This window comes from Nestor notabilis, unplaced genomic scaffold (genome assembly GCF_000696875.1).
Source record: "Nestor notabilis isolate BGI_N333 unplaced genomic scaffold, ASM69687v1 scaffold26028, whole genome shotgun sequence".
Taxonomy (NCBI): Eukaryota; Metazoa; Chordata; class Aves; order Psittaciformes; family Psittacidae; genus Nestor; species Nestor notabilis.
Window position 1 is genome coordinate 1 of NW_009939075.1, and position 9,756 is coordinate 9,756.

The following is a 9,756-nucleotide window of genomic DNA, read 5'->3' on the forward strand; positions in this document are numbered from 1 at the left end:
TGAGAGGCCGGAGGGGCTTTTGGGGCGCTGCTGCTGCCTGTCCTACCTTCAGCCTCTGCTAAGCTTTTCTCAACCTCCTGTCATCCCTGCACATACCCGCGGCGGTGGTTTGGTTTGCTGGTGCTAATCAGCAGCTTTGCAAGGACCCGTATGGAAGTTTATGGGTGTAATAAAACACAGAAAATACAGAACCTATCCAGGAGAGATTGAGGTATACGAGACAGGGAAGTGTTCAAAAGTCTAACAGGTCTTTGCCCCTGGTGTCACTGCCATCCTGACTTTTTTTTTTCTCCCTTCTGATGGGTTGTGCAACCTTTCAAGTATATAAGCCTTCTCCTGCTGATGTAATCAGCATATCCTTTCTTATTTCCCATAAGCAAGGCTTTCGCAGGGGTAACCAGCTTTAGAGTTCAGGATGTGTCCAAGCTAAACAACCCTGCTTTCTCCCCACCACTTTTATTTTACTTATAAAGGAAAAATAAACAACACCCAAACCTACTGCAACTTCCTGAGCTTTAAGTGATAGAAAAGGCAGAGAGGAAAGGGCTATTCCTGTTTCTTTAAATGTGTCAACTTGCAGCTCCAGGTTCTTAAAAGGATGACCATCTTTATGCCTGAGAAATGTAGCAATTCCTCACTTCTTTGCTTTGTAGTTTCCTGGAAAAGGGACAGGAAGACTTACGGCTGTGAGGGCACCTGGCTAAAAAGGCAGGGTACAGGTTATGCCCAGGCCTTACACAGGCTGTAGAATTTGGGGACTGTAGGCTTTCCAAGTTCTTCACATGTAACATCAAGGCAAGAACTTGACTTTTTTTTCTTTTTATTTCTTTTCCTTTTTTTTTTTTTTTTTTTTTAATGGATGAAGGGATCCAAACTTGGTCTCCATCAGTTACAGTAACGTAAAGGGAAGCAGCCCCCTGACAAAAGAGCTCTGCTGCTGTGACTAACAAGTGACCAATATTAATGGTTATACCCATAATGATGCAGTTCCTACTATGTAGGCTCTGAAGCATGGACAGGGAGAATGGTTCCTTCCCTTTGCTGTTCACATGTCTTCCCTTTCAGGCATTGAGCTAGAGTCAACTTACCTGCTTGAACCAGAATGCTTTGTAACTTTGTGATTACAAATAGGTAGCATATTTAATTTTCCTTAATGCACCAGTTTGTACCATGTTTCTCCTTACTGTGACATGTCCCATATCTCTACCTGTTGGGGGGAGAGGGAAAGGAGGGAAGCTTCTAATGTTCAGGGTAAATGGTGCCTGCAGACATACAAATTTCTCTTCCTATTTGTAGTTGTGAAGTATCCTGATACTGGTGTGACTGAAACATGATAAGCAGCATGTGTAACTGTTATTTTAGTCACATTGGTATCTTTGAAACAAACTTGTGGCAGCAAACAAGGTGCAGGTGACTGGCCTTCATAAGCACAGCATCTTCCTTCCTGTGGTTCTTCATACAGGTTCATTAGTAGGTTTTCTCTGCTGGCTTAAGCATGTTATACCTGAGGTACAGGAGCTAGAATCTCTTTAGTTTAAGTGGTAGCAGTTTGTGTTTGTAGTCCCTACTGTGTTGAGCAAGAAGGTGACCATCACAGATAAATTCGGTTTTTACCTCATTAGATACTCTTTGAGCTAGCATCACTTCAAAACATACATGTCTTGTTCTTAAAGGCTATGTGTATTATTCTAAATCTGTGGGTTTCTGTACTTTTGGAGACTACTGAATGTCTTCCATTGCAGATATCCATTCATCCTTTTGGAAACTTGGCACATGTAAGGATTGGTGTGCTGTGCATTGGACTTTCTTTTCCAAGACACTTTCTACAGGAGTCTTTGCTTGCTTGTCTCCTTCCCTGCATATTTGTGTGTTCCTTCTCTCAACAGATGGGAACCGCTCAAAACAACAGTAGCCTCAAAAAACTCCATGCAGTGGAGCTTGACCGACGTAACAGAGACATGATGGCAGACACATCTGATCACAGCATTATTTCTGTTGGAGAAGAGGAAGAAGTGGGCAACTTCCAACGTTCTCTTCCCACACGAGAGTCCATCCGATCCCCTCGGGGCTCTGTTGTGAGTTTCCATAACATCCAGTACTCCGTTAAGCAGTCCAGTGGATTCCTATGTAAACGGAAAACTGTGGAAAAGAAGATCCTTCATAATGTTTAGTAAGTTCTTGCTTAACTAAAATACCGGAGGGTAGAATTAATCTGCTTCTGTGAATCAGTGACCTCAGAGTTACCTTCCAGATCCAGCTGTGCTGGTGAAGAAGTTACTACCTTCCTGCCAGTCTGCAGTTCATGTGAGCACTTTCCAGTTTGTTTTTAGGCAAAATAGCTGGGATATAGCTGGAGCAGTTGGAGCAGTTTCAGTTATTGGTCTGAGCAAATTAGGATCAAACTTGTGTGAACTCTTCTGCAAGAAGATCTAAGGGTTCCCTTAACTGTGGTTCAAGCTGCAGTCAGAGGAAACGAGCAGCAGAGAATGATTGTTTCTTCTTTTCAAGACCCAGCTCAGCAGGGAAGACACACACTTTCTGTCTTTTGTAGATTGCTTTTTATGTACAGCTCTGGTTCTATTCTGACTGTCAGTCTGAGACAAAAAAGGAAAAAATGCTTATTGATTTCCGATTTAAAGAGAAGTTTAAAATAATCTCTGAGTTTTCCTTTCGACAGCATTTTGTTCACACCTTACCTCTGCTATGATCTGCATGTGAACAGTCCTCCATTTGGAAATAACTCTTTCCTTCTTCCAGTGGCATTATGAAGCCAGGCTTGAATGCTATCCTGGGGCCAACAGGCAGTGGTAAATCTTCGTGAGTACTTTCTTCTGCTCCTTCAAATGGACATTCAGCTGTTCAAAGAGGATTTTGGGTTCTGAGGGTTGAGGGAGATGTGAGGGATCTGCAGGCTCAGACCTTGCATGCCTGTGAGAAATCTAGTGATGCAGTTTGATGTCCTGTCCCTCTGTATGCTCTGCTGCAGTTCTTGCCCAGCATCAGTGTCACACTTCTCATCTGCTCTGATTGGTGGTCCATATTACTGCAGTCACCTTTGGTGGTTGCCTGAGTTATGATACCAGGCTGAACTGGGGTGACTGGAGCTCAGGTATAGGCTCTGTCCTAGACCTGTATTGGGGTGGTGAGGGGGCTGCAAGCTCCTTTGGGGCAAGAGAGATGTCATCCCCTGCGAAGTCACTGCAGCAGGACTTCCTTGAAGATGCTGGGCGAAACCCCTCTCTGACAACTGACAGGAATGTGGTGTAATGTCTGTAGGATGCTCTGGATCCTCAACCTCAACTTGACTGTGGCCTGGTGGTGGGGGTGCACATGTGCTTGAGTTCTTTGGATGAAAGCAGAGAGAAATACCATGCAGACTATCTCCAGCTAGTGCTGATGCTAGTTTCCGTGTAACTACCGTAAAAGAACTCTTTGTCACTCTGCCTTTCAGAATATCAGAGACTGGCAAATATGGCCAGGGTTCACACAGGCGTGCCTTTGTGGTGACCCTTGATCTTCCACTCTTAGGAGACTGCTGGCTAATCAGGACGTTTTCAAGCACTTTGTCACAGAAGTGTTTGCATACCTAGCAGACAGATTGGTTTCTGCATTGGCAGCAAGGAGAATCCAGTGATACGTTAAAACAAAATAATTTTCTAGAATTAATCTTAACTCTAATCTTGTTTATACCCATTTGGATTAATTTCCTTGAGATCAAAGTAGTTAATTCTGTGCTCCCCTGACTGGAGAGCAGACTGCAACTACTTGGCCAGGGTGGTTTTGCCTCTGTGCATTTGAGGTTAGCTGTTAATATGGAGGATGAGCTCATGTCTGTAGCAGGTTGGCTGCTTTGAGTTGTAAGGATCTGTATACTACAGTACTGCTGTGGCACACCTTGTGCTGAAAATCATGTATCTACACCTGACTTTCTGTACAAAGAGCTTCCCCAGAGTAGAGGAAGCCCCTTGCTGTGCCCTTTGGCTTGTAGCATGCCCTTAGCAGGCTGTAACTGCAGTTGTGACTGGTGGTACTTATCCAGTCAAAGGTAAAAACAGCTATTATGGCAAAAACTAATGCCTGGTGTTTGTCTGAAGTCTCCTAGATGTGCTGGCTGCCAGAAAAGACCCAGCAGGCCTGTCTGGAGAAGTGCTTATAGATGGCATCCCACAACCTCCAAATTTCAAGTGCATCTCAGGATACGTTGTGCAGGTGAGTAACTGCCTTCAGTGGAGGCCTGGGAACCATTGGGAGGGAAGGCCACATCAGATGAGCAAAGCATGAACTTACTAGGTTGAGGTAATTTTCAGTGATCCCTACAGAGTCTAATTTGATAACTCAAATGTTACAGTATTTACTATTTTTTCTGGGATGTAGAAGACGAGGATCAAACCATTACTTCAGCCAAGTCAAGCATGGAGGTGTTTGTCTTCCCAAAGCCAAATGGATGTCCAACCACTAGACAATTGTGGCTTTGGGCTCTGCCCTGAAGTGTAGCAAGGGTTTAAAAAAATAAAAAAGGTGAGGAAAAAACCCACAATGCCCAAAAGCTCTTGTTGTGAAACTCAGAAGGAGTTCTAGCTGGCAGAAGTACCTTCAAGCTATCACACAATAATTCTAGGAAGTAAATAGATCCCTGCTGTTCTTCCTCTTATTCTGGCTGGCTGGGACAGAGCCTCGTTTCACTCAGAGGCAGGAAAAGCTGGCTGAATCTGCGGAAGTGGGTGGAGGCCTGGACCAAGAATAGACCCTCAAAGCCCTGGGGGAGCTGAGGAGAAGGGGACTCTTGGCAACTATATGAGCAGTCAAATCTGGAAACTATCTGGGCTTCTGACTGCAGACAGATGTGGAATAGGCAGCTTTTCTGAAAGCTGTCAGGTGGGGGGCTCTGGGAGCATGCATGTGACGAGACTGATGCTGGGTCTTGATGCTGCAGGTCAAAGATCCCCAAAACCGGAGTGTTTCGTGAATGGCCAGGAAGTTTCTTGCACGTGGTCCCAGTTCAAGACACTTTTGTCTCAAACAACCAAAGCAACCAAACTTAACCTTAGAATGATAGGCAACTAGGTGAGACATTAAATGGTCTCTCTTCCCTCCCACCCCTGTGCAGTACTCCCTAGATCAATAAAGATGGCCCATAGACTACAAAAAACAGTTAAGGTCTAAATACATAAATACATACACACTTATGGGGTCGGTTTTATGCAGACGATTATATAAGACATATAAGATGTTGCAGCCCTTCTCCCATCATATGGTGACCTTGAATTTTGTGCTACATAAATTTTGAAGCAGAGGTTGTCCCTCAGTCCAGTTTCCACTGTTGCCCATAGCTTATCCAGCAACTGCTACTACAGGGACTCTGGTGCCCAGTTAGGTAGCTGAGAAGGCTTTCCAACTGTCCATTTGTACTGTTTTCAGGATGATGTTGTCATGGGCACAATGACGGTGAGGGAGAACTTGCACTTCTCTGCTGCCCTGCGACTCCCTAGCTCTATCAGTGTTAAAGAGAAGGAAGAGCGAGTCACCCAGATTATCAGCGAGCTGGGATTAAGTAAAGTGGCTGATGCTAAGGTGAGCAGTGAGAACACCTTTTTCAAAATCATACTACTTCTGGAAACTGAACTAGTTGACTCTGGGCAATATTGCGTATGTAGTGCAGCTACACTAAGCTAAGAAGGAACCTGACTAAAGCATATTGCAAACAAGAAATCAGTCTCCAGCTCAGGAGGTAGCTTGGAAAGAGGTATGTGTATTTGCTACTAAAAATGGGGGATTTTGGACTATGTCCAGCACGTTGTGTAAGTTCAGAGGGGAAAAAGTCACCTAGTCATAGCACCTTGGAAAGCTGCACAGTCACTTCCTGGCTTTGTGGAACAAGACAGGGAGATTGTTTTTATAGTGCTGAAAGTTGGGAGGGATGGAAAACTGCCCTGTGATGGAGTTCTCTGCAGAGCTTATTCCTCCCAGCAGCATCTTTACTCTTAATTTACTTCCACTTTACTTACCCCACTTTTACTTGAGCAGCAGGTGAGCTACCAACAAAAGGCATCCCTGAACACCAATGTCACCTCTGACTGCTGTGGCCTTATTCTGGCTCTTCCTTGTCAAGTGTCATCCTTGTTTCCTGAAGTCATAAGGTGCCTGGTATCTCTGAAAATCATGCTCTGCTTACCGCTACAGTCCCTCACACTGGGTCAGACCCATGATCTGCTGCTGGCCCTAGAGTTCACTAATGGGGCTGTTGGGTGTGGAAAACCCTGAACTCCACAGCACAGGCTGACTAGCCCTTGTTTCAAATGTCCAATTTCTTGTGCTTGTAGGTAGGAACTGAATTGATCCGGGGAGTGTCTGGAGGGGAGCGGAAGAGAACCAACATTGGGATGGAGCTCATCACAGAGCCACCAGTCCTTTTTCTGGATGAGCCAACAACTGGCCTTGATGCCAGCACAGCCAATGCAGTCCTTATCCTCTTGAAGAAGTAAGAGTCAGTTCTTAAGGGCTCTATTGCATTTTCATTGTCAACTCAGTTAGAAAAGGAATGCTGTTATGACTGAGTAGCTACAGTGCTCTTTAAAAAAAAAAAAAAGCTAAACAAATAGACTCAGAAGTGGTAGTAAATTATTTATCTGGGTCTCATCCAGAGCCTTCTGAAGCTGATGGGAGGCCTTCCATAGTATGCATTGGACTGGAGCCCAAAAAGATGTAGCTTAGACAGCTGTCCTTTGCCACAGACAAAGTCCACAGGGGTGGACTGGGAGGTCAAGCCTTGTAATCATGATTTCTTGGCCTTCCAGCTGAGTTTATTACAAAGCCTCTTCCTCCACTCTGGCAACAGCATTGAACTCAGATCAGACTTCACCTGCAGAATTACTTTCAGTGTTTACCTTCATCTCCTGTGTTTTGGAGATGAACTGTCTTCTGGTAGAAAAAGGACCAAACAAGGCCTATTTAATGAGAACAAGCTCCTAACCCTCCTGCTGGGATTGAAGCATGTTGTCTGGTTTTGCCTGGGGGGATGTTTTTCTCTGCTGTTTGTGGATAGAGGTCTTTGATCAGCAAGGGTAATTGTTGAGCATCAGGGCTAAAGCACTTGTAAGAACTTCTGAAAAATCCAAAGGAAAACTAATTCGGACTTTTTTTAGAGAGTAAATCTTCGTCAGGAAAGCTAAGAGAAATCTCAGCTGGCCAGACTTCTGCAGCCTGCTATATAAGTACTGCTATTGAGTGCAGTAGGACTATTCCAGTTAGTCAGGTTGCAGCCTGGTATAGAAAATGTGGGGAGGGTTTATACGTGACTCTGATCTCAACCTTTGCTAGCTACAGACAACATCATATTTAGTCTACCTGGACTGAGATGATGGTCTCTTGTAATGATGGGTGCTGTCTTGAAGGTCTTGCAGGCAGCATCTGACATAGAGAAGGGGAAACTACAGCTTTTCTGCATCATTACCCTGAGAAGTTGACAAGTATTTTTCTTGGATTTGGATGCTTGTTTTTTGTTCAGGTTGACATGACCTTTCTGAAATGCAAAGGGTGGTTTATTTGAGAGATATTTTGTTTCTATTTCAGGCTCTCAAGAAGAGGGCGAACCATCATATTTTCCATCCATCAGCCCCGCTATTCCATATTCAAGCTGTTTGACAGTCTGACATTACTAGCTTTGGGAAAGGTGCTGTACCATGGTCCTGCAAAGCAGGCCCTGGAGTATTTCAGTTCTATTGGTAAGTCTACCGTGCCAAGAATGAAGGCAACTGGCTAATGAGTTTAATCTGTGGGTAGGTTCTTACCCTAGCACTGGATCAGTCCTGTGGTGTTTTATCACTGTGATACTGGAGGCTGTACACATGTGTTATGTTAACACAGGAAGAAAACAAAAAGTAACCCCAATTTTTTTCACATAGCAGAGCATGGTTCTCTCCTGCCTTTGTTTTGCCTTGTATCAGGACAAAACCCCAGAATTGCTTGGACATTTAGAAGCATGATGCACAACAGACAAGATATTTATAGTTCTACCAGGCCTAGATGTCAGACCCAGTGGGTTTTGAACCACAGCCTGCTGATTTGCAGCAGTCTGTATGGGCTGATCTAAGAATCTGCTCTAGTCTGAATGCAGGTGGGCAACCAAGAGGACAAAATTATGGTATGTCTTAACATGGTTTAATTGCACTGTTGGATGGCTGCCTCCTCTCCAGGGGTGAGGGTTTCTGACTAGAATGGACAGAATGCAGAATGAGTTTCCAATCCACTCTAGATGCAGCCATGGAGACACACTGGACTATAAGCTTTCCTTGGCTTTAAGGGAGATGCTTTAACCAATATCCCTACTTTTGCTCCTCCTCTTAGTATCCCACCTCACTTAGTTTCTCACAGGAATGCTATAGTATAAGCATCCTTGCCTTTTTTTCTCTCCCACCCTTCACACCTGTCCCCACCCATCCCATAGCTAGAACCATATTATAAGAAGCTTCTCTTGGACAGCCCTTCCTCTTCCTTGTGACCAAGGGAACACAAGCAAGAGTTGATCTTCTAGAGCAAGCATCTGAGGCTGTAGAGAAGACATACAGCAACTTCTCCTGAGATACTGTGTGTCTCAGTGTGGGATGTGGTTGAACAGCACTGGGAAGGAGGCAAGAGCTGTGTATGCTGAGCTAGCTGAGTAGAAGCAACTTACAGATTTCTTCTCACCTGAAATCAGTGGAGAATAAGCAACTTCGAAGTTCTGTATAGATACCTCAGATTCACTGTCTCCTAAATCCTGTCCATTCAACTTCTGTAAACTAATGCTCGTGGAAAGCAGTGAAGTTCTCTTGCAGCAGTGTTGTGGAAGGGTGATATAGTATTAGATCTGATTTTTCCAAGCTGTGGTCTGTGCAATACAAACGTGTTGCATGTGTGGATTTGTTTGGTTTGGTTTGTTTTTTTTTTAAGGATATGAATGTGAACCCTTCAACAATCCAGCTGACTTCTTCCTTGATATCATAAATGGTGATTCAACTGCTGTAGCAGCAAGCAAGGACAATTGCAGTCCTGAGGTCACAGGAAAAGGTAAATTGTGAAGAAGAAATCCACTGTTGGCTGGTGTAGAGGACAAGATGTATGTGGTGATGGCAAGCTTTTATTCTCTGGGTTTCCTCCAGTCTAACGGCACATTATCTTTTTATTTTTCCTACTCATAGATATACTTTGGTTTGGACTTCTTTAAACCGCTCAGAAAACTTTTAAAGGGATTTTTTTTTTCCTTTAGTAATATAGGAAAGCAGTGATAAATATCAGCAATTCACAAAACCTATGTGGGAAAGACTGAAAAACTACAATTGTTTAGACTCAAGAGACAGCTGACATAAGACAAGGTTTCAGTCACCTAAGAGACTGCTGCAGGGAAAACAGGCTAAGGAGTAATAGATTTACAGTACAGTGAGAAAGATTTGAATTAAATTAGAGAAAAAACTCTAAAAATATAGTGAGTGAAATTTTAGGAAATACTTCTTTGGGGATTCTGTAGCATATCCATGACTGAACATCAGGGAACAGTTTTCATAATAGTGCTTTTTGGGGATGGGGAAAGGGATCAGAGCAAACATTGATTTCCCCCAAATTAAGTGAAACAAAAGGTTTATGGTCCCTCATTCCAAGAATAAGGCCATTTTTGTGCCACAAAGAACAGGCACATTTGCTAGGTTTGATTAAAACTGTAGGGAAGCCCTCTCACTCAAGCTAGCCTCATAAGATCAGAGCTAAGGCTTGAACAATTCAGAT

The 9,756-nt window shown here is 43.8% G+C and overlaps 1 protein-coding gene across 1 annotated transcript in view; it reads left to right on the forward strand.

Moving 5' to 3' along the window:
• The first annotated feature begins 1,886 nt into the window (after positions 1 to 1,886).
• LOC104409726 (ATP-binding cassette sub-family G member 2-like) overlaps positions 1,887 to 9,756 on the forward strand; it is a 15,276-nt gene continuing 7,406 nt past the window's right edge. The window contains exons 1-7 of the mRNA XM_010019683.1: positions 1,887 to 2,170; positions 2,758 to 2,817; positions 4,095 to 4,209; positions 5,419 to 5,571; positions 6,321 to 6,478; positions 7,570 to 7,721; positions 8,929 to 9,045. Of these exons, the coding sequence (XP_010017985.1) occupies positions 1,887 to 2,170; positions 2,758 to 2,817; positions 4,095 to 4,209; positions 5,419 to 5,571; positions 6,321 to 6,478; positions 7,570 to 7,721; positions 8,929 to 9,045 (1,039 nt within the window). The remainder of the gene's footprint in view (positions 2,171 to 2,757; positions 2,818 to 4,094; positions 4,210 to 5,418; positions 5,572 to 6,320; positions 6,479 to 7,569; positions 7,722 to 8,928; positions 9,046 to 9,756) is intronic.